This window comes from Pelmatolapia mariae, linkage group LG17 (assembly GCF_036321145.2).
Source record: "Pelmatolapia mariae isolate MD_Pm_ZW linkage group LG17, Pm_UMD_F_2, whole genome shotgun sequence".
Classification (NCBI taxonomy): domain Eukaryota; kingdom Metazoa; phylum Chordata; class Actinopteri; order Cichliformes; family Cichlidae; genus Pelmatolapia; species Pelmatolapia mariae.
In genome coordinates, this window is record NC_086242.1 from 23,959,480 (window position 1) to 23,985,237 (window position 25,758).

At 37.1% G+C, this 25,758-nt stretch overlaps 1 protein-coding gene across 1 annotated transcript in view; it reads right to left on the minus strand.

Moving 5' to 3' along the window:
- Window positions 1-11,313: 11,313 nt before the first annotated feature.
- The window catches only part of LOC134646657 (ephrin-A2-like), a 51,023-nt gene continuing 36,578 nt past the window's right edge, over window positions 11,314-25,758 (minus strand). The window contains exons 2-4 of the mRNA XM_063500522.2: window positions 17,670-17,962; window positions 13,258-13,323; window positions 11,314-11,735 (exon numbers count right to left, since the gene is read on the minus strand). Coding sequence (XP_063356592.2) covers window positions 11,611-11,735; window positions 13,258-13,323; window positions 17,670-17,962 — 484 coding nt within the window. The 3' untranslated portion in view covers window positions 11,314-11,610. The remainder of the gene's footprint in view (window positions 11,736-13,257; window positions 13,324-17,669; window positions 17,963-25,758) is intronic.

Below are 25,758 nucleotides of genomic sequence, written 5' to 3' on the forward strand. Positions count from 1 at the left end.
CCAGCCACCAGGCCATCTGAACAACAGGGCACAACCAGTGAACTTGAGCAACATCCACAGATGAGTGGGGAAATGTAGAACTCCTCACTGAAGCAAACTTCCCTTCATATGTGATCCACCACACCACAGGGCAACGCCAACTAGATAATAACCACCACTGCACATGTTCACGCCCCGCCTGCAATGTGTACGTCATCCAAAAACACACCCTCAACTATGACTGATCCCATCGTGGGGGACTGGTCACCCTTTGTAGACAGAGAGGAGGGGAGTGAGAACAGTCTGATGAACACCCCTCCTACTAACTTACAGGAGACAGACCCCGGCCAATCAGCGCCAAGGGACCAGAGGATGAAAAGAACTCCCGTCTGGGAGCGGAAGGCCCCTGGCGGAGAGGGATCACCTCCCCCTGCCCAGCCACCCCAACCTCTTGTGGAGCTGAGTAGCAATGTGGTGGATCTCGCAAAGACAGAATCGAACCCCTCAGAAACCAGTGGAGGCAAAACAACCAAAGTATCCATACCACACTGTAGCACACTACAGACTGACCCCCATAAACCTAAACATACTGAGGTCCAGTGTGCAGACCCGCCTCCAAACAAAAACAGCAGAGGATTCTCCTCCTGCTTCACCACCCTCACCAAAACCTTCATCTGAGACTCCAATGTTGCCAGACTCCCACCTTTTGCAAAAAAGGGAGTGCAGATTGACAGCTTTGCAGGAGCAAAATGGTGCCACGCAGAAGCCGTGCTGGAGAAAGCAACCTGCGACATGATGGTGGATAAATTTGTCTTTGGCCAGAACAACAGGTCACAGAAGGATAAAAAAAATGCCTGAGCTGAAAGGGGCACTGAAGACAGCCCACAAAGGGCTACAATAAAAATCTATGGTTCCAATGTAAATATGATCCAACAATACCATAGAAGGGTCAAATTGGCTATTTATTATGGGAATAAAAACGATTCGGAACTTCAGCCTTTTACCCTAAAATCTGACTGGTCTCGCCACATAAGTCAGCACCCGCCCCAGGTATTCACCCTGGATTATTTCCAAAACTATTTGTGAATAAGTTGCATCAAACCTAACGTAACTACAGCAGAAACAAATGCTTTAAAAGAATCAAGGAAAACAAATTATTCTAAAACCAGCAGACAAGGCGAGTGCTGTAGTGATTTTGGACAAAGAGGAGGAGGGAGGCTACAGGCAGCTGAATGACAAAACATACTACTTCAAGTTAAAGAAACCAGTTTATTTAGACACAATACCAATAGTTGAAAAGGTAATTAATAACTTGTATCAGAAGAAGCACAAGAAGTATTTATTGAGCCAAGGACAGGGCTCTTCTATAACTAGAAGCCCCCATTGAATCCTTTCTGTTTACAGTTGACATTGATAGCCTCTATACAAATATAGACATTAAAGAAGGGATAAATGCAGTAAGGAGAATTTTTCAGAAATTCTCACCATAGAAGACAAATTATTACTGGAACTGCTAGAAGTCATCCTAATGAAAAATGATTGTGAATTCAACAGGGACTTCTATTTGCAAATAAAAGGGGTGGTGATGGTGAAAAGTTTGCCCCTGCATACGCCATACATCATGGCAGAGTGGGAGACCTCTGTCTTAGAAAAATATGAGAAAAAACCGTTACATTATTATCGGTTTCCTGATGATATTTGGGGAATATGGCAACATTCTGAACAAGATTTTGATGTGTTTCTAAGGACTCTGAACAACCATAATGCCTCGATTAAGCTTAAATCCACTATTAAAAAAACCTCAATTGATTTCTTGTATACAACCACATTTAAGGGGCCAAATTTTCTAAATAACCATGGACTGGATGTAAAAGTATTTTTCAAACCCACAGATACACATGCCCTCTTGTTTAAGACAAGCTTTCATCCAAAGCATACATTTGCTGGACTAATTACGTCCCAATTATTGAGATTTCATAGGATCTGAACTCAGCAGACTGATTTCAGGAAAGCTACTAAAATTCGATTCTCGGCATTGTCCACAAGAGGGTACTGTCACTTTTTCTTAAGGAAGTGTTTCAAATCCTTTTTACAGACCAGGCCCATTGATGTCTCTCCTCTTCTCCCAGTGGTTACCACGTTTGCCCCATCCCCACAAGATGAATTAGGAACCACTTTCAGAAACTTGTTCAGGACACCCAAATGTTTTGAGATTATAAATTAATTGCAGCCTTTAGGAGAAATAAAAACCTGAGGGATTATCTTATAAAGGCCAAAATCACATCACTCTCCGAGGCTAGACCCAGACCTCAGAGGCAAATTTTTCAGCACCGTAAACGGTTGCACAGTTTTTAAAATGACAGTGTTTTCCTCTCACAATGTAAGTGTAATCAGCGTTCTAAGAACTATGTATATTCAATAACTTGTAAGAAGTGTGGAACACAATATGTAGGAGTGTCATGGTACTGGGTTTTATTGAAGTTTAAGTTTTATTCTTGGATTGGTTGTTCTTCGTGGTTTTGGTTCTCTTTATTGTTTTTGCCTTTGCCTTCCCCGAGTTCCATGTTTCATGTCTAGTCACCCTTGTCTCCATGTTCCCTCTGTCTCCCCAGTCAGTCATGTCTCCACGTCCCAGTGTCTAGTGTGCGTCTTTGTGAATGTCTCTTGGCTGTTTTACTTTGGCACTCTTGCGTCCCCTGCTGAATGTTTTCAGTTTTGCTATGTTTTGTTTGTTATTATGTTTTGTTCCTCGTATCTAGTATTTGAGTTTTCACAGCACAATTAAGGCTGCCTCTTTCAGTTAAACTTGTGATTAGGCAACTTCTCTCGGGGTTTCATATTCCCGGTTCACTGATATGATCTTTAGCATAATCCAGTCTCTTTTTTTCTGTACTTCTTGCTTGTTTTGCAGGGAGGAGAGAATAGACTTTACTGCATTATTTGTGTAATTTTTGCCCCACACAAAAATTAAGTAAAATGAATACAAATGGGTTCATACTTACCTGAGTATTCTTACCTTCTGCTTTTTATTGCTCCATTTTAAGTACTTGATCCATAAGTAATAGAGGTGAATTCAGTTTGAGAACTGTTCATTATCATTATGGGAGAGGGAGGGGTAGTGTGTTGCATGCAAACACGTCTTTATTTGTAAATAGAGATAAGTTCACTATCATATGTACAGAAATAACAGTAAATAATTTGTCTGGAGGAAGAACAGTGAATATCTGAGGGGGGTTCCCTTTAATTACACATTTATACAAGGCGTGTGATACGCGACAGCACACGGACCCCTGTATGCCAGTGGAACCTGTCAAAAATTGGTCAAATGCAACAATGAAGGAAGATGCACCTTTAGTGGATTTTATTTTTATTTTATCTGTGGTAAGTTTATCAAAGATTCACACATTTTCTCTCTGAGATTACTTACATTAAATAAATGCATTTTGAAGTTTTATTCTTCCTGCAGTGCTAGCACAAGTCCTGATGACATCTAACTTTTCCATAGCTCTTTATCTAATCAGATAAATACGTGTTTTACAACAGGATTTCATTTGCATTCAATATGAAAATATACAAGAACTTTTCTTATTACTTTTTTCGTAAAAGGAATAAAATATTCAGACACTCGAGTGTAGAAAAACATCTTTTTCTCAGACGCTGTAAACCAGATGACAGGGAGAGCTCACTCTCACTCCCACTCACAAAAACCACAATCAAAAACTAATTTCTTCTAGATTTCTTTCCTCCCCTCCATCACATTGTCTTATGCTACACACTGACTGAACTCGACAAAGAAATCAAATCTATTACTTACCAACCAACAAGAGACCATTGCAATGCATGTAAAACAACAACAACAAACAGTTACAAACATCAGACAGATCACTTCTCAATTCTACCAATAAATTCATAAACAGAAAGATGGGAAAAAAATAAAATACAAATTTAAAAAACAACGTGTTGTTGATACAGACATTAGCGTCTACATCCTCTTGTTTTGTTAGTTCTTCATTGGAGTACAAGTGGTTTGTCATCAGAATCTATCTCAGTGTGTTCATTGGATATACTGCATTTCTCAACAAGTCCCTGCTTATTTACTTCCAAGGACACACTGTCCAGCCATCAGGAAAAAAAGGGGGATGGTATGGAGAGATGGGAAGAACAAAAAAGAGGCTACATCTAAAACCACACTGTGTCGCTGTTTATCAGTCATGAAAAATCCAGCACCAGTGAGGTAAAAGGCCATTTTTCTATTTCTTCATTTGTGTTTTGCACAGGACATTTTTTAAACAACAAAACATCACAGTTCAGAAAATAATAAAACACACTCCTCCCCTTTAACTGACCATGACCCTAAAGATTTATCCATTAGACATATTGAACAAGAGTCTTTGGCAGAAACAAAAGGCCATTGACTAGAAAAGTTAGAACTATAGATCGGCTTCCCTATCATTTTCTTCTTAACACTGATAATGTGAGACAGAAATCAGCCACTTTATTCCACTTTACTCTTTTCTATACAACTGATATCTTGATGCATGCTCAATCATCCAGGTAAAGAAATCTCAAAAAGTTGATTCTGTTCATCTGGACGTAGCGTTTTCAGTGAGAGAGAGAAATTTTTCGTCACTCATCAAGTGACTTCTTCAGTCTCAGCTCACTGCAGGTTTTCCCAACCTTATAAACAGTACATTTGCATAATGACTGAAACTAGCACCACTGGTGAAGAATGGGCTGTGAGGTCAGCTTTTGATAATTAATATGATCAAAGACCATCCATCATTGGCCGTGAGACCATGACTGAAGGAAGCATTTCTCCCTCTGAAAACGCTACATCCAGATGAACAAAATCAAGTTCTTGGGGTTTATAACTGAGAGCGTGATTACAGAGAACTTTTATTACATTATTGAAAAAGTATGAATTTCTGAACTAATTATGTTGTTAATTCAGATTAACACTTTTACAAAAGTGACTACTTACTATGAAATACAATAGTTAACACAATTTCACACCTGTGAAGGTATATTGTCTTGTAGATACATGTAATAGTTTGATTTGTTAGTTAGTGAAGCTACTTTAAATTACTTTACCTGTGACACAATGTTAGCTTGTTCTGTGAGTTTATGAAACTTCATAGAGTATATAAAAGGAGTACATATACTGTCAAGTCAAGTGTTGGTTTAAGTAATTATCATCTTGGTTTGTGAAACCAAAGTTATCAATTTGAATGAGAGATTGAGCTGAAGAGCACACAATAGTTCTAAATGAGATCCTGTTTTAACTGGTAGTGACAAAGCATAACATGCTTTTTCTTTTGACTCTAAATTGGACTACAGTTTATTTGACAAACATAATGTGTTACTGAAGGCAACTTAAAGGTAGTGACTGACTAATAACCTAATTGGGAAAATATTTATTGAGACCATATACACATCTCATTTCTTTCGGTTAATGGTGTTACACCGTGCTAGCCATGAAAAAGAATGAAGGTTCAAGGCACTTCCACATTGGCCTATGTTTTCATACATGGGAGCTTTGTAAACTTTTAATAAAGTCTACGCTTACCTCACGTTGTCTGCTTGCTTTCAGCAGCCATAGACCAAGGTCATGCTAAGTCAAACATACATTCAAGTGACCTCAAGATTATAAGAATCAGAAACTGTACAGACAAAGGTCTAAACCCAACCCCAACAAAATCCTAACAGTGTATGTCAGCATTTGTCTGTGTAAGTGTGTAAGATGCTGTAGTAAAAACAACACAAGTATTCTAACAAGATATAATTCCTTAGGTCCTATTGATCTCACTATTCAAACTTTGTTGCTGAAAAAAATACTTTAAAGGCTTTTGTGGGATAATCATCTACTTGTACAATATCTCGTGCAACTTTATGCAAAATATATAAGATATACAAGACAAGAAAAAACAAAAATATAACGTACATAAGTATTTGGTGAATACTTTGTTGAATCACTTTTGGCAGCAATTACAGCCTCAGGGTTTTTTTAGTATGATGCTCCAAGCTTGACATACCTACTTACAATTTCTCCCATTCTTCTTTGCTGAACCTTTCAAGCTCCATCAGGTTGGATGTGGAGAACTGGTGAACAGCCATTTTCAGATCCTTTCAGATATTCAGTCAGCTTCAAGTCTAGCCTCTGGTTCAGGACATTCACAAATTGGTCCCAAAGCCACTCCCACTCCTTTGTTATCTGGGCTGTGTGCTTAGAGTCTTGATCCTTTAGGTTCAAAGTGCTCTAAAGCAGGTTATCATCAAAGATTTCCATTTAGATTCCTGTATTAATCTTTCCCTTAACCCTAAACTAGGCCTTACAGTTTTCCACCCTGACTCCTGCTGGCAAAAAACATCCTGACAGTATGATGCTGCCACCACCATGCTTCACTGTAGTAATTATATTGGCCAGGCGATGAGCAGTTCCAGGTTTACATAAGACATGACACTTTGCATTCAAGCCAAAGATTTCAATCTTTGTTTCATCAGAGCAGAGAATTTTGTTTCTCATGCTCTGAGAGTCACCTGGATAGTGCCTTTTGGCAATAATACTGTTCAGATTGGCTGAGCAGCCAGCTCTGGGAAGAGTCCTGGTGACCTTCAATGCTGCAGAAGTTTTTCTGTACCCTTCCCTGATCTGTTTGTCAATACAATCCTGTCTCGGAGATCTACAGACAATTCTTTGGACCTCATGGCTTAGCCTGGTTTGTCTATTAGTTCACAGTGCATGTCAGTTTACATTCACTGAAAACTATGGGACTATATACAAGTATGTATGTAAATAAACTACCAGTCAAACGTTTAGACACATCTTCACATTTAATGTTTTTTCTTTATTATCATGTTTATTTACTTTGTAGATTCTCATTGAAGGCATCAAAACTTATCAGTGAACACATATGAAATTATGTAGTAAACAAAAAAGTGTGAAATAACTCAAAACATGTTTTATATTTTAGATTCTTAAAAATAACCACTCTTCATGAGGAAGTCACCTGAAATGGTTTTCCAACAGTCTTGAAGGAGTTCACAGAGATGCTGAGCACTTGTTGGCCCCTTTGCCTTCACTCTGTGGTCCATCTCATCACAAACCATCTCAACTGCGTTTAGGTCAGGTGACTGCGGAGGCCAGGCCATCCGGCGCAGCACTCCATCACTCTCCTTCTTGGTCAGATAGCCCTTACACAGCCTGGAGGTGTGTTTGGGGTCATTGTCATGTTGAAAAATAAATGATGGTCCAACTAAGCGAAAACTGGATGGGATGGTATGTCACTGGAGGATGCTGTGGTAGCCATACTGGTTCAGTGTGCCTTCAATTTTGAATAAATCCTCAACCAGCAAAGCACTCCTACACCACTACACCTCCCCCTCCATGCTTCACGGTGGGAACCATGCATGTAGAGACCATCTGTTCACCTTTTCTGCATTGCACAAAGACAGGGAGAGTGGAACCAAACATCTCAAATTAGGACTCATCAGACCAAAGCAGAGATTTCCACTGGTCTAATGTCCATTCCTTGTATTGGCCCAAACAAATCTCTTTTGCTTGGTGCTTTTCCTTAGTAGCGATTTCTTAGCAGCTATTTGACCATAAAGGCCAGATTCATGCAGTCTCCTCTGAACAGTTGATGTAGAGATGTGTCTGGTACTCGAACTCTGTGTGGCATTTATCTGGGCGCTAATCTGAGGTGCTGTTAACTTGTGATTTTTGAAGCTGGTGACTCGGATATATTTATCCTCAGCAGCAGAGCTGACTCTTGGTCTTCCTTTCCTGAGGCGGTCCTCATGTGAGCCAGTTTCATCATAATGCTTGATGGTTTTTGTGACTGCACTTGGGAACACATTCAAAGTTTACATAATTTTCCAGACTGACGGACTGTCAGTTCTTAAAGTAATGATGAACTGTTGTTTCTCTTTACTTATTTGATGGGTCCTTGCCATAATATGAATTCTAACAGTTGTCAAATTAGGGCTGTCAGCTCTGTGCCAACCTGACTTCTGCACAACACAACTGATGGTCCATTTCATTTCAACCATTTCAGGTCATTGCAGCCCTGTCAGCAAAGCAAATGGTAGCTACTTTCAAAATTCTAAAACATAAGATATGTATAAAGTTATTTATCCTTTTTTCGTTGCTGCATAATTCCATATATCTTGACTCATATAATAGATGTCTTCAGCATGTATTTGCAAAAATAAAGAAAAACCATTAAATGACAAGGTGTGTCCAAACTTTTGACTGGTAGTGTATATATGTCTTTAATAGATTTGTTGTAATATATTGTAAGGTAAAGACCCTAGAATAACAATAACCAACTCCAGAATAAACCCAACAATCAGTCAACTGCCTATGAGCAAGCACCTGGGAACTACAAATAAGCCCACAGTCTGAGAGTGAAGTGCTTTGCTGGGGTGATACAGTCCTGTAAAGATCTTTAAAATAAGATGGGGCCTAATTATACAAGACCTTGTATGTGATGAGAAGGATTTTAAATTTGATTCTGGATTTAACAGGGAGCCAATGAAGAGCAGCCAGTATGGGCGAAATATCCTCTCTTTCTAGTCCCTGTCAGTACTCTTGCTGTAGCATTTTGGATCAACTAAAAGCTCCTCAGGGAGTTTTTAGGAAAGCACTTCTGTGCTGATAATAACGAATTACAGTAGTCCAACACAGAAGTGATAAACGTGACTTTCAGCATCACTCTGAGAAAGGATGTTTCTAATTTTAGATATGTACCACTAGTCTAGTAATTTCTTGAGCATTTTATTTTGGAAATGTGCCATACTGTACCTGCAGTTGTACATTTTAACACAGAAATTAAAATGTGTAAATCTGTTACATAATATGTTTAATTTTGTTACCAACAAGTGCAGAAACCAACAGCTGCCCAGAACAGTAGAAAAAAAAAATACAATGACATTTTGGTTGATTTTAAGGTAACTGTTATTTTGCTCATATACGTTCCTGAAAATGAGTCCCTATCTAATGTTACTTCACAGTAAGTTTTCATAATAAATGTCCACTTTTTTTGAAAGATAAAACTAAGTTACAGTTACAGTAAAGTTATGGCAGAAAGCTGCCCCTCCCTATATCTAGCTTTTGCAAGATTGATCTTCTGCTTTAAAGGGATTCTGTCTTCCCTGCTGTCACATAGTGCTGCTCACAGGGAAGGTAAAATTGCGTACTGTCCCAACAAAAAAATGTAATTGCATTAAATATAACAAGCCAATACTTCATAGTGTAGTTATCAACACTTAAACAATTTCTTTTACAGTTTGTAGTTAGTAATTGTCTGGGTCATTGTTGCAAATACACTAATAATTTACAGCTAAGTTAATAGCTTGGTTTTTGGGAGTTTACTGGGAAAATAAGGGGCCTGTCTGTAACCTGTATAATCCCTAAATACCAGTTACCAGAGTTTAATTACAGGTGAAAGTATTCATTTAAATAATTGTCACATTGTTTCGCAGCTATCGCAAAAGAAAGTTACCTATATTGCCAAGATTTTTATCCAGTGACTTGTCTAAAATCCTTCAATTATCAATTTTAGCTTGAAACCACTTGCACAGCAAGATATTAAGATATTTAGTGCCAGGAACTTTATTCTTTTGATCTTTACACATGGGTTTCAGTGGAAGAAACCTTGCAACACAAGTGACTTCTCCAGTCTGAGCTAACTGTAGGCTTCCCCAACCTTTAAACAGTGCAGTTACATGGCAAAAACAAGTACCACCATTAATATGCAAACTGCCATTACCACTGATCAAAGCAGATGAGTACTACCACAGAGTTGGGAAATTGCTGCAATCACAGCGTTTTAATATGGTGAAAGACATACTCTTATATCCCCTCCTTGGTTCAGCAATGGTTGTTTCGTTTTTGGTGTATTATGTTTTAGAGTTTGATTTCACAGTGGTGAAAAAAAATAAAGAAAGAAAGAAAGAAGAAGAAAAGCTGTCCAATCCTAACAAACACCAGTTCATCAGTGGTTTTTGTTTGGTCGGCATGTTGCCAGCTTTGACAAATGCTCCACTGGGACAACCACATTTAATTCAATTCAGTTATATTTTATTCCATAGCACCAAATCACAAAAAACAAATCTATGCAGGGTCTCTTTGTTATGATGTTCTTCAGCTTCCCTGGCCACTGTGTGTATGGGAAAATGTTTGCTCTGTTGTACTGTCCTGATGACACCCACATTGTGGTCATGCGGATAGACAAAGTCAAATTTGTACTACTGATCGGTATGCATGGGTATGAATTAGTACTTTCACAGTCTGACAATGATTGCCTGTAATATTTTTATATCTAGACTGATGAACTTGATGTGTTTGTCCACCAGATTGTCATTTATATCTGGACCAAAGGCTCAGTGATGTTCCAGGATAGGATACCAGAGATTTTCTCCATTTCATTCATATAAAAGTTAGGCACAATAGGCAAAACCCAGGAACCGATAGCTTCTAGATGAGAACAGCATGAATAGTCACAGATGAGACAGCAGAAGTCTGAGCTACTTGCTACGCGGCGGAAACGGACAGATGTATGCTAAATTCACACCAAGCACTTTGACTAGTGGGTGAAGAATGTATCTGACAGACAACTCTCTCAAGCAGGGAAAGCCATTCTTAAGAAAGAGTTGAGCTTTCATGGCAAGACAAATCCAGCTAGTGAAACTAATAACTGGGATAAAATATGCATCGTGAAACAATTTTTGTGGTTGGCAACTTCAGATGAAAGTTGCAGCCTGCCTCAGAAGTGCAAAGCCCCCAACATCCAATACAAGCATGAAGAAGAGGAAGACACACGTGTTATTCCGTAAAGACAGAATCACCATTGTGGCAACAAGGGTAGGTGCACAGTTTCATTAAACTAGACAGACTAGGATGAGCACATCCTGGACAAAGAGGAAGACTTGAGCAGGTAGTCAAGGACATTGAAAAGTGAAAAGTGAGCGACCATTGCTCAACTGAGGAAGAGACCTAAGAGTACATCTTTCACCATCTTGTATTGCTCTCTTTGCAGCCTTTTCCTAGCTAGCTGTGATTGATACTTATGCCACTGATCAATGGTTGATTATGAAACTGAGGTCATGGCTCATTGTAAGGCAATATTGCTAGTTTTGGTCATTATGACCTTGTATTTACTTGGACTATTGACCATGCACCAGGACAAGATCTCTAGTGTCTTAAGCAGGATATAAATCTCAGTCAATGTCTAAAACTCAGGAAGCGGCTGTTGGATGTAAATACAATAAATCATCCTCACAGTTTTAAAAATAAAGCATTATGCACCAATATTCAGAGATTGAACCTGGAAATGTTAACACGAGATCCTTTAAAGTCTTGACTTGAGGATCTGTAACACAATTTTATATGACAGCTTGACAGAAACAAAAGAAGAGCAGGGATGATCCCAGAAATTCCACACAGAGTTGATATGCAGCCTCAAGCTCCCCCCACCACTGTTCTTGCCTCCTCTGATTGTTGGAGCCTTTGAGTATTATTGAGGTAAAGGCCAAAGTTCAGTAAGAGGAAGCTACATTAGTTTCCTTCATCAAGTTTTCTTCAGAGTGGTAGTGGTGGTGGGGCGGTGCTTGGTCTGACTCAGAGAGCTGCTATGAGTAGGAGATGAGGAGTATGAGAAGGAGGATGAGCAACATGGCAGACGGCAAAGCAAGGCTGCAGCCACCGGTGGTATCATCAGTCAGGAAGGGCTCCGCAGAGTCGTACACTGAATCATCTGAAAATGAGTTAACATCAGAACAACATTAATTAATATGAGCTGCAAGTAAACATATCACAAAATTTTTTAATTTATTCACAGACCTCCATCCATCCAATTTTTGTACATCAGGGTGGGGATGGGGCTTGTCCAGTCTAGCTGTTTTACAATTACTCTTTCAATCATTTTTAGATAAAAGAAATGTTAGAGATTAGCCTATAATTAGCTTAGAGAAGCTAGGTGAAGTGATAGCTTTTTAAGTAAGGGGTTAATTACTGCCACATTAAAGGCCTGTCATGTTCAGCCCATTGATAGCAAAAGACTGATTATATTTAAGATCAAAGCCTTAATTAGGACGTCTTTCAGTGGTTTTGTAGGGCTGGAGTGTAACAGACACACTGATGGTTTGGATAAAGTAAATACTGAAAAAAATAAATCAGTAGTTTTGAAAGTTACTGTATATAATAATATATATATGAGATGGCCCTGATTTTTTTCTCTAATAATTACATTTTTGTGAAGAAATTCATAAAGTCATTACTAGTTCAGATCAAAGGAATGTTTGGCTCATCAGAGCTCTCACTGTGAAGAGAAACCCGGGGCTCTTATTTTTTTTCCACTGATGAATGGTAAGATGTCGTAGTTTTATGGAGGGCATTTTCAAAAACAGAGAAATAAATGCTTTTTCCAAATCAAGATTTTCCTAATTAGTGAGATGGCCTTTCCTCTCCACCTTTCAGATTATTTGCTTTAAGATGCACATTTGAGTTATACCAGGTAGTTAAGCACTTCCTTGTTTGGTTTCGGCTCTATCTGCCTTGGTGTTGGTAGAGTATCACTTTCTGTTCCTGTTACAAGGCACAGTGGTGTTTTTGTGTAGCTTATCTGTGTGGCTACACAGATAAGTTTGATTAAAAACTTATACATAAGGTCTTATTTCATAGTGTAATCTTCATGTGCAATATCCAAAGTGCTCACTCTATTGATTCACTCACTAATTATATTCACAGTATTTACTCAGTGTGCCTCTTCACCTGTCCCTCCTGCACTTTCCTGCTCATTGTGTCAGATATTTCGTTACTTCTCTGCCCCCTTTAGTTACAATGATACTTGTAATAAATGTAGCCTGTTTGCAGCTCTGGAGGCCAGGATCAATAAGTTGGAGAGCAGGCTTTGCACCCTTGAAAAACCCGTAGCTAGCCAGGCCCCTGTAGCTGGTCCAGTCCGACGTAGCGTAGCCCCTGTTACACCCCTCCCCCCCCCCACAATTTCAAGCACTTTAAATTGTTTCACATCTTGAGCTTTAGAGGAAAGAATAGCAGCTTAGTGAGTTTGTGTACACGTTGCATTTTAAATATGAAACTTGAGTTCGGTTAATATTCCACTGAGTTCAAGTAGTACTTCAGTAATATTTTCTAATAACTCACAAAGGTGTGTTGTGATTGTAATTGAGAAATCTCTTTACTTTCATAGTCAAATCAGGGAGAAGAGGTGTAAAATTATACAAAAATATGAAATAGAAAAAAGGAAAGAAACTTACTTGTTGGCTTGACGTAGATTTTTAGCTTCAGACAAGGCTTCCTACCCAAGTTTGGATGCGGTGATGCTACAAAGGAAACACAGGCCATAGAAAATCATGGACAATTTATGGTCATGAGGTAAACTACAAACATTTTACCCCAGATTTGGTTAGTAAGAAGACTGCTCCAAATCCCCCAAGGGCTTCTCCAGTCATAGGTCATGAAAAAGTTTTTGGTCAATCTCGTTGGCATGTGCAGATTCTAAATACTTTTCATATTTTAACTTTGAAGTACTTGTTTCCAAAAGGAACCTGCTTTGTTTAGATGTTTATTTGCAAACTTCTCATGCTGAATTCTTCAATGACAATAGAGAAAAGGTTTTCTTAAGATGACCTTTCCATGATATTCTGGTCACATTTGTAAGTGTTGCAGCACTGCAGAGCAGAGCACCACCATTCCAGAGTATATTAATTCATTTTTAATGCTTTTCTGTTGTCATTCTGGGTTTTATTTGGCTTTTGAGCAATCCCATAAGCAGAAGCAATAGATGACATGTAAACATTGTTCTGAGATTGTTGAACTATTTTTCAAAGTGCTTGTGTGGATTATTTATTTGCATTGTTGTAACGCTGGCCAGTGGTGGAAATTGGATCCGCTGAGTTTTCCTAATGTTGAATATAGAGAAGTCATAGACCTAATGGTACCCCAATGCACAAGGTATGGGATCATGACAGAAGTTATATGACCTCAAATCTATTAGTGTGACAACAACCGCATGGAGGGATTTTGCTTTTTTCAATCTGAAAACGAAACTTTTTTTTTTTTTTTTTTTCCTGGTATGTCGGCTGGTTATCGAGCAAAATGAAACACAAACGTAAGGCTCCAGTTAGCTAATGTTAGCTAACATCAAATGCTGTAATAATCAAATTAGTTATAATCAAATATAATGTCAGTTAAGATTGTTTGTATAGTTTTAAACCTAAATTAACAGACCATTACAAACTTTCACCAATGTCTGTAGTAAGTGGTGGCGCAATTACACAAGTTAATGTAACATGGGGGAAAAAACTAGCTTATTGAAATTTGTCTGCTGCCACAACATAAAGGAAATTTATTTTTTTCCCCCAAAAAATGTATTTTTATTACTATTAGTGTGGCTGCACTGTTGGAAGTGTGTCAGCAGTAGCATTACTAGCATGTTGCCTCAGCCACTACAAAGTAGAGGTGGGCAGATCAATCCAAACATTGATAGTATCGACACCAGCACTGGCAATTAAGAATAACCCCACTGTATCTCTAGACTCTGAGACATCCATCTTATCCAGCTAAAGGAAATGTTGGCCTAGATTGTTACATGTTCCTGAGCTTTTGTTTAATGAAGAGCTAAAATGCAGACTTTGCTTGGGCCGAGTCTCACTTTACTACTTTGACATGAAACATTTTAGTAATTTTACTATTGTAAATTCACTGTTGCACCTTATCTTGCTTGAGATCAGTAGTATGTTTTTAGTACTGTTATCTTACAGTTCAATTAATTGTGTCATATGCTTACTGTGTTAAATGTAATTCCAGTTTTTAATTGTGCAATACTGAGAAAATACAGATAATTGGTTAAAGAAGTATGTTTTTGTTTATTTCGTGTTTAGAACTGATAATTTAGATATGTTTAGTTAAAGTATAAGGATGTACAAAATGCATTTATCATTGGCAGATGTCTGTTTGTAGACCAACAAATATTTAGTGTATAAATAAGTGTAATTTGAGATTACCAAGACAAATTCATATATTTCAATCATGTTCAAACAGCGGTTTAACAGATAATACATTTAATAGATATTAAAATGAAATAATTATAACTAAAAACACTCAACATAAAATGCACTGTTGTGCTATATTAACATGAGATAACTGTAAAGATTTCACAATAATGAAAAATAAAAATAACATAAAAATCATGTTATGTTATCAGTTGTAAAGTTATAAAACAGAAAGTTAATGTTGACTAAACATAATTTCATTTTGTGCAACTGATCTACATATTTCTTTCATTTTAATACAACAGGTTATTTTTTTAGTATACAGCCTAGAAGTTTATGCTGTTGTTTAAATTTCTATTGCTTCATTAATCTGCCCCAATACTATAGGGTTCTATAGTATTAAAAATGGTCTTAAGTCACTTTTTGAAATATGAATTTTCTATTAATAAAACAAATGATTTCAGCCAGTAAGTGAGCATTGCACACATATGAATGCAAGTTTCCAAGTTAGCAGTAGCAGTTAAATGACCACTCCTCAATCTTGTTCCAGATATAGCTTCTGGCTTAAACTAATATGGCAGTTAGTCATCTGCACTTGAGCTTCAGGGTATAAACTGATAGCTGGTCAGTCTCCTTCAGCATTTTTGTATATTTAGCAGCATAAGTGAGTTTAGACTTTTTTGGGGCTGCTCAAGCACTCCTGAATTTTATCACAGAACCCTTACAAATAACTGCAGTAGCTGCAGTAGTACTAATGCATTTTAGTAAAATTTTCTAACATTGTCTTCTAATCGCCTAAATAAAAACCATAAAGAGGAATCAAGAGGTAATTTTATGACACAAATCAGTAATCCCGATTTAAAACACTTTAACTTAAACATAGAAAACATGCAGACTGCTCTGATAACGCAGGGACGTGGCTGTGACTTGCAAAATGTCTCCTTATTTTTATTTGTTCTTTAAATAGTGTCAACAATGTAAGCAAATGTAGCCTAAATCACTAGAGATTATTAGCTAAGTTTAGTTTTCTGAGCCGTTAGTCTGCTGGCATATCTCTAATTGCCAGCAAAGGAGCTACTTTATTATTTCAGTTTGTTAAACATTTTAATTTTTTATTCCGGTCAAATTGGGCTTCAGTGTTTATTAAACAATTCAAAAATAGGACAAGATGGTAATAATACCATAAACTCTGAAGTTCTTCTGCACAAGATTACTGTTCAGTGAGTTGCCTGCAGGTATTAGGGACACATCATCTGTTTTGATCTTTAGCATCACCGTTCCAGTACAGCTCCAGTTCCAAGTAACAAGTCGAAAGGATGTTACCTGTCAATGTCCAGCAAAAGTCTGTATTCATTTCAAATATTGCTATAAATTGATGTGAATTAGTTTGCCTTCTATAGGTTTGTAAATTCTGTATCACTGGTACATTTAACATTTGCGTCTAAGCACAAAGTCTGAAAGAGGAGGACAGAGAATGAGAGAGCAGGATGAAGACAGCACGTAGTAAAGGTCAGCAAAAAATTATAACACTGGAGCTTCTGTTTTGCCCATTTCCAGAGCGATCGTACAAGAGCAGGAAGAACCAGGTGAATAAATGGGCAGGTAGTGAAGTTAGCTGGAAAACAATAGTTATTTTTTACCAAATAAGTTAACATGCACTTGTGTGCTTTCCAGCAGCACACTTAAAAATATCAGTGGATGTTCTAAAGACCATATACATTGATATGAATAGTAGCCTTTGACAGGATTCAGATCACTCTAAACATGACGTAAACAGGATAGTTGCAACTGCGTTGATGTCACAGACTACAAATCTATTCTCCATTCGTGAAGTTTGGGATACATGGTGATGCTCTGTACAGAGTTTGCACATTAAAATGTTATTTGTATGAATTAAAAGCAGCTCTCTTACCAGTTTGCTTCATGTCAAGGTGTATGGAGTGGCAGTGTGATTTTTCACTATTGTAACTGAATAATGCTAATTTAAGTGCTTAATGATTTGTTCGACTGCTTCCAAATGATTAAGAGACTGAAAAAGTGCTGTGCAAGTTGTTCTTTAGTTTGAAAAATTCTGGTCAACATGATTGAGCCTTTTATCAGGATTGAAAGCTAAAGTGTCCACCATAAAACTCGTGCATTATATTGACGTCTGTGATTATTCATTATGAATTATTCTTAGACACTGCAATAGGTCAGTAAGTCTAGTATCCAACTTTATTTTAAATAACAAAAAATGCTTCTGTTGTTTAAGTTTTTGGCTTAGTTTTAATTCACTTTAATAATATTGCACAATCTTTGTGCTCCTTTGGGGTTGGTTAAAATCTCAAAGGTTCCTCTATGGAGGGCAAACTCAGATATCAAAACATTTTGTAAGAATTGGGCCGACATTCTACTCAATGTAGCAACCAGTCTGTTACATGACTGAGAGTGGATGTATGATTCTTTGTGTGACAGTAAGGAAAGTCTGTTGATTCTTCCTGTCACTGATAGTAAATCATTCCAGCTGATCTGACCTGCAAAAATAATAATTCAGACTCCAAAATAGTTTCAAATTGGCAAGTTCAAGCAGGAATCAATCTACCTTGCACAGCGAACCTGACCCTAATAACACAGTAAGTAGTAATATTCAGTTTAGCAATATAAAACAGACAGTATGTACACTGCTATGTACTCACAGATATAGTAGTACTCATGTCCTGGCCTGAACTCGAAGCCCAGGCTAAAGGGTGTAAAGAGCTGAAACTTCTCAGAGAACTTGAGTGGCCCATTGGGGCTCTGTGGTCTGTTACATTCCCAGCGTTTAAAACCTTTTCTGTGGTGGTCGCAGGACATGTATCCGTCATAGTTCACCATGTACAACACATAATGCTCCATGTGCACGGCTGACTCCGCCGCCTCGTAGTGAGGACAGTAGATATCCAGGTAGTCATTGATTGCCACCTCCACTGTGTAATCACCCTGAAAAAACCTGAGGAAGAGAATACATTTGGTCATTTCTTTTTTATTTAAGAAGATAAGAACACAGAATCCAGAATACATGTTTATGTGACATGAATAATACATGACTTATAGAGCTGTAACGGTGAAACTACAACCTGCAAGCCTCATTTAAGCGTTCAGTTAGAAGTTAGCAAACTTTATTTGTTTATTTACTGATTTAATCAACTTTTGGAGATTGTAAAATGCAAGCCCACAAAACAATCTGAACATTCTTTTAGATGTTCAGTATTAAATAGTTACAAATTTTTGTTCCATACACACATAAAAAACATTGAAATGGTTGTCTAAATCAGGCTCAGTAAACTGTGAGTTATAGTTAAGTGATTTTTTTTGGTAAAATTTGCCATAAACAAGCCAACAAACAAAACAGACCACTCTTTTTAAGTCTTTACGTTTTCAAACTTTAATCTGTAACACAATGGGGACAGTCTGAACATTTCAAAATCAGCGTATTTAGGGACAGTATTTTGAATACTCAAAATACTTTTACTGAGGATTTAAAAGTAAAGTTTTAATAAATGTATCAAAACATTTTGTTATTAAACAGTGAGTAAACAAGTTTTTTTAATTAATAAATTTTTTACAAAAAACTGTAATATTTCATTTTTAAATGAAACATTTTGTTAAACAAATAACAAACCAATTAATTTGCTAATCATTCACGCTTCATTATTTCAGTATCCAATATAAAAACTTGAAAAAAACCCCAAAAAACATCCAGGTTTAGGTCCCTATCCGTGTCCTGGGAGACACCCAAGGCACTCTCAACCACGCCGAGAGATAAGAATGAGACAGAACTCCTAGGATATGTGGACTGCATGTTGCTTGAAAGTGAGGAGACAAAGTTTTTATTTAAATTTGGGCCAACATTACAAAAAAACTGAAGTGGGAGAACTTCATCAGAAAGAACAAGAGTGACATTGAATGTCAAAGAATAAAGGTAACTTTATCCATATTGTGCTTAGGGACGGAAATTTTTAAAAAAGTTATTTCAATCCTTATTTGAGAACACTTGTGTAGATTATTTTGGAGGAGAAATGATGTTGTTGACTGTATCAAAGAGAGCCTTAGGATTCATTTTCCCTACTGCAAGTAGTTTAGAGAAGTACAAGGCTCAATGCATTTTTTGCCATGCCATTAAAGATAGACAAGAGACAAGCGAAGTGTGTGTGTGGTTTTTTTTCGTGGTTTTTCAAAGGTGATCAGTTTTATGGCAAATCCACCAAAAACTGTTGCTGGATTCAGTGATGCAAGGAGGAGATTTAATTCTTCCGCCTTGTCTATTCTGTCTACATTATACATGCTCCCCTAGGGCATATGATACATTTTCACTGCTATGCAGATGACTCCTAAATTTATCTATCCATGAGGCCAGATAAAAACAGCAACTAGTTAAACTGCAGGAATGTCTTAAAGACATAAAGACCTGGATAACCTCTAACTTTCTGCTTTTAAATTATGATAAAACTGAGACTATTGTACTCTGCCCCAAAAATCTTAGAAATGTAGTTTCTGGCCAGATGCTTACCGTGGATAGCATTACCCTGGCCTCCAGTAACACTGTGAGGAATCTTGGACTTGTTTTTGACCAGGATATGTCCTTTATATACACATATTAAACAAATATGTAAGACTGCTTTCTTGAATTTGTCAACATCTCAAAAATGAGAGACATCCTGTCTTAAAGTGACACTGAAAAACTAGCTCATGCATTTATTACTTCTAGGCTGGACTACTGTAGTTCATTATTATCAGGATGTCCTAAAAACTTCCTGAAAAGCCTTCAGTTGATCTTAGTTTTGCATTTCAGGCTACAGGCTTTTCTTGCTTTTAGTGAATGGGATCTATGCAGACTGAAGGAAAGTCTAGAGACACTGCTTCTTCTTTATCACTAAAAGAAACTAATGATTCAATGTAGAGCTACTGTGCTGCAACCCCCCCCCCCCCCAAGCCGTCACAAATCACGTATTGATGATCACAGAGCACGATATCTTGTATTATTGTGGAGCTTGCAATATAAAGTGCGTTGAGGGAACTGTTGCTGTGATTTAGTGCTATATAAAAAATTGAACTGAACTGAAATGATTCATTACCACAAACACAACTGCTTTTTTAATCTTTTACTTGTGTGGTTTATTTAAATGCAGACACACAATGGAGACAGAACAAAAGTAAATAGCAGAATAAGCTGTTTGGCATTGGCAAAGAAGATTTGGCAATTTTTTCAAAGGTGCAATCCACACACTCAACTCTGCTGTTCAACCCCAAAATGCATTTTCTTAACAAATGTGCCACCATTTAAGGTGAAATACGCAGACTTTTCAATGGCAAAAATCTCTTACCTAGGGACTACATTTCACAAACCTGTAACACATGGCATTATAATTATTTAAGGCACTTTAGGGGGCCACTTCAGAGTTCAATGACTTAAGTTGAATCATAGCACTGATTATTCCAATATCACCTGAAAGTAGCAACAAAATGTAATCCTGATTAAATTTGGGAGGCGCATAAAAGCAGCTATTGTTGCAGAGAGGAAGGCAACTTTCCTCTGCCTCACCCTCTTTGTCTTTTCTAACACTATTAGCAAAGTGCAGCTTAACTCATTTAGCTGAAGGATCAGGTGACGCTAACAGCTCACAGAGCAGGAAATTCATTCGCCGAACTGTGCCCCTGCAGCTCTCACATCATCACTTATCTCTCTAATGGAGTAAGGTTCTTGGTCTGTCCCAGTGTGATCACTGGGGTCACTACCACAATCATCAGCATTATCTTAAAAGCCACAATGATTAGTGGATTAATTGGTTCGAAAACCAATAGAAAAATCATCAGAAATTATTGGGAAAAAAAAAACATTACAGCAACTTTAAGAATAGTGGGGGAAAATGGCTGGTTTTCTTGCCAGATGTCTTTGTAAAGTCAACCTTTACAACTTGATATTTCTAACTCTGACAGTTTTGTTTTATAAGTTCCATAATTACAAAATGAACAAGAGCAGGCAGTCTGAGACTGCTTAACTCTCAAATCAGGATCCAGAATATTTTGTGATGAGAGATGTGATGTGATTTTTTTCTTCAAGATGATGATTTTTTAGAAATTACTTCATCTCAATATGCAAGACAAAAGAATATAGAAATTGTCACGTAAATGAATCCAAAACCTTTTATCCCAACTAATCCCACTAGAATTTAACTAAACAGCAATTCTGTTTGGTTGGATCCCTAATTATTACCAAAGCTGTAAAGATTAATCAGTCGTTCCCAGCAGATCCTAGCATAGATTGCTGTCATTACTTTGTCATTACAGGGAAACGTGTGTGCAATTGTGAGGAATTGTTGAAATCCTTTTTCTCTTATTTATTAGTTAGGAGCATAGGTTAGAGATTTGTCTCTTTTTTTGCCTTTTATTTTAGGTTAGGTGAGAATAAGGAACACAAGACGTTTGTTTGTTGTTTTGGCACTGGTCAATGCTGAAGCCAATAAACTGCTTCATAGCATCTTTATTTGTTTGGTGTTGCTGGCCTCATGTCTGTTTTATATCGAGGTTATGTAATAATGAATTACTGTGCAGTAAATATGTGTGTAATGACCATCAGGAAGGGAATTTGTAAAGTAGTCCACCTGGATAGAGAAAGAAACGTCTCTTGTGTCGTGAGGTATTCAACCAGCTTCTTTCCCCAGATGAACTAATTTCAGGTCATAATAAATAATAATGTACTGATGTTTATATAGCAGTTTTCAATTTTTACTGACCACATAAAGCACTTTAGAGCAATATTTTTTAATTAAAAGTTGGAACAACGTTGTCGACCGGTAAAGGACTTGAGCATGTCTCTGGTCGAGATTCTAAACCGTGAATTCCAATCCCTGAGGGAATCTTTAGAATTCAGCCAGCAGCAGGTGGAAATGTCGCTGAAAACGCCTTGCTACAGACTCGGTCAAGTGTCTAAGGGAGAAAGTCACCCAGCTCAGTTAAGAAAATAAAAAATTAAAAAGAGACTGCCATCGATCTTCAGACCGGTAGCATGAGAGATAACCTGGTGTTTTCAGGTATCCCAGAGTCTGCTGGAGAGGACGCAGAAGTTACTGTAAGACCCACCCGAAACTACCGGAGGACACCGTGAAGAACATGGGCCTGGTGCCTGGAAGCCGCGTCCTTTTGTGGCCAAATTCGGTAACATTTCAGCAGAAGGAGCCGTTGGCGAGTTACAGCAGGGAGCTACAAGGAATGGACTTTAGTGTAAACGACCAGTTTCCCAGAGAGATCATGGAGCGACACAAAGTCCTGTTCCCAGCAGCTCCATTCAGAAGGGCTCCCATGCTCTCGTTGCCATGGACCTGCTCTGCATGAACGGACAGCTCTACCGTGACCCCAGAACCACTCCCTGGTGGTATTAACGCCACTCCAGATCTCTCCTCCTCTTCCATTAACATCTATGTAGCTTATCCATGTCATTTCGCTAATTTAACGCAATGTCATAACAGATAAAACACAGTCAATCTCAGCAGTGTAACAGTATAGATTACTATGTTCTTGTTTGCTTTCAAGTTTTCCCTTCCATCCCTCCTGCATGCGCTTTTGCATGTTTTTCTTTCTTCTCCCTTCTCTTACTGCACCGATTGGCTGTTTTCCTAGTCAGTTACACACAGAACACCCTTGACCTTTACACGTCTGCACGGCATGATCAGGTACATTTGCACTCAGTGTCAGCACATCCACTACGGCCTCACGGCACACATAGACATGCGGGAGACCTCAAGTTTGGGCTAAATTAAGAAATGGACAGGCTCAATACAGCAGGAACTCAGTGCAATTGGCAGTCCGCAAATATAGTTAAACAATACATGAGCGAATGGCGCATGCCGTTCTCTTCACCCCAACCATAGGCAATATACTTTCTTCTCACATATCCATCACTCTTACTCGTCTGGATTTTTTCGTAGTCAGCAGCTCACTGTTGAGTGACATTTCAGACACTGAGATACACTCAATAGCTGTCAGCGATCATGTGTCTTTAACTTTAGTAAATAAGAAGGTCACTCCGCCAAGTAAAAACTGGAAATTTAATAGATCATTGCTTAAAAATGAAGATTTTATTAAATATTTTAAAAAATAGTGGGCTTTATATTTAGACTGTAATGACCTGCCTGGAGCATCAGCATCTGTTCTCTGGGAAGCAGGAAAAGCTGTGATAAGATGGAAAAATAATTTCATTCACATCACAGAAGAAGAAAAGAGAAAACAAACATATTCAGGAATTAGAAGAAATAATCAAATCATAGAAGAAGACGATGTGTCCTCCCGGGAACAGGAAATGCTGAACAAAATACATAAAATAAAACTAGAATTAAATGACATTATCAATAAATAAATAAAAAAAAACCTCAATCTTAGTACAAAGACTTCAGTTGTAAAAGTTTGAACATGGTAACAAATCAGGTCAATATCTAGCCAACCAGTTAAAAATAAATAAAGAAAAAATGACTTTAGGCGCTGTTAAAGACTTATCTGGGACACATTATATGACCCTGAAAGAATAAACATCACCTTCAGGGACTTTTAAAAAACTTTATATTTACTACAGATGAACCCATCTAAAGACAAAATTGATCTGTTTCTTGATAACAGACAAATAAATAAATTATCAGAAAGTCAAGCAATAGCACTGGCCACACCGCTGACATCAGGTGAAATCCACGAAGTCCTGAAAAGTATGCCCAATCATAAGGCTCCAGGTCCAGATGGATTCTAGCAGGATCCTACAAAGAATTCTGGACAATTCTGGCACCAGTATTCCACAGAATGCTGCAGGAAATCAAGGAAAATGGCACCACATTTGAATTCTAACATTAGTCTCCTTCTAAAATCATGCAAAGACCCCATATTTCACCACCAGCTACTGTCCAATATTCATTATAAGAACCCTGACCAGACTGGTTTCATAAAAAGGAGGCACTAATCAACAAATACACACAGATTTCTTAATCTGATAAACTATTCATGTTCAAAAACACTGAAGCTACAATATTGTTTCTAGATGCAGAAAAAGCATTTGATAGAGGGAACTGGAAATTTTTATTTGCTACTTTACACAAATTTGGTTTTGGAAACGCTTCCATAAACTGGTTAAAAATATTAAATAATATTATAAGTTGTTTGCTTTCCTGGTAGATGGACCTGGTCTGTCTGAGTGTACCGTAGACTTTTACCAACAAAAATAGAGGCTCGCTTTTCATTTATTTATCCTGCCTCCATGTGCCTGTATTTGTCTACTCATCTTAGAATTTATGATGCCGGCATTTGTAACATAATAATAGGAGTGTGGAGGTGTGAATGAAGCAATGCTATGGTGTCATTATTATAGTTGATTAAAATAAAATTCTTACAGTTAATTTACATGTGAAAAAAAGTTGCTGATGAAACAAAATTGAAAGCTGGATACAAATGTCTGAGATTTATTGGCTACTTGTATTCATGAAATAAAAAAAGTCTTGAAGTTATTAAATGTTATATATTTAATAACATAATTCAATAAACCAAGCATGCATGTGTGTGCAATAGTTTTTTCATTTGAGAATCAAATTTTGTGATGTTTTCATGTGATTAAATTGAAGAAAGTGGAAACAGACCCAAAGCAGGTGATGCAGAAAGTGATCCAGGGTTAAATCACAGATTCAGGCATATTTAGTCAGTTTAACTTTCCTGGTATTTTCTTTGATATATATTGCCAAAAATATTCACCCATCCAAATAATTCAGGTGTTCTAATCATTTCTGTGGCCACAGGTGTATAACATCAAGCACCTAGGCATGCAGACTGCTTCCATAAACATTTATGAAAGAATGGGTTTGAATGGAATGAGTGGTCCTGTGATAGGATGCCACCAGTCATGAAATTTCCTCACTACTAAATATTCCACAGTCAGCTGTTAGCAGAATTATTACATAGTGGATGTGACTGGGAATGACAATAACTTTCTGCAGAATCAATTGCTATAAATCTCCAAACCATATATATATATATATATATATATATATATATATATATATATATATATATATATATATATATATATAAAACCTGACATGTTTATGGCTCTGTTTAGCTTCTGGTTTAATTACTTTTTACAAACATATTAAACATATTAATAATCTGAATAATTAATGATCAAAATTTTCAGTAACTTTGACATTAGACAACAGCTTCAAGATTTTCTCCTTTTTATTACCAATATTTGTGAGATCATATTTCAAATCCAAAATATATTAAGAGTTACAAAATTAATTTTTAAGTTTGAAAGCTGACTAGATAGTATTTAGAATAATTTGAAATAAAGTATTTGAAAAATTGTAATATTTAAAATAATTCTAAATACTGTATGTAGGAACTTTTATTTAAAATAAACTATTTGAAAAATTATTTTATTTTAACTGAGATTTTAGCTCAAATAAATCTCTTCCTTTGAGGTTTTAGACATTCAAGTTATTCCCTTAAAAATCTGAACGTAAGCTCTCCATTTTTTTTTCCAAGTATTGAAAAAATAACATTTAATAATAATAAAAAAGTTTAGACTGTTAATGTAATAATTCATTTCATTATTTCAAATTTTGTTTTTATTTACTTTTATTAATTGCGAGGACTCTTATTAAGTAACAGTCGGTCATGAAGTCCATAAAATTTATTTCATTTTTTCGCTCACTGGAATTAGGGTCGCATAAACGTAACTAATTTATTGCACTTTTATTTGATTAACTTAGACTTTTC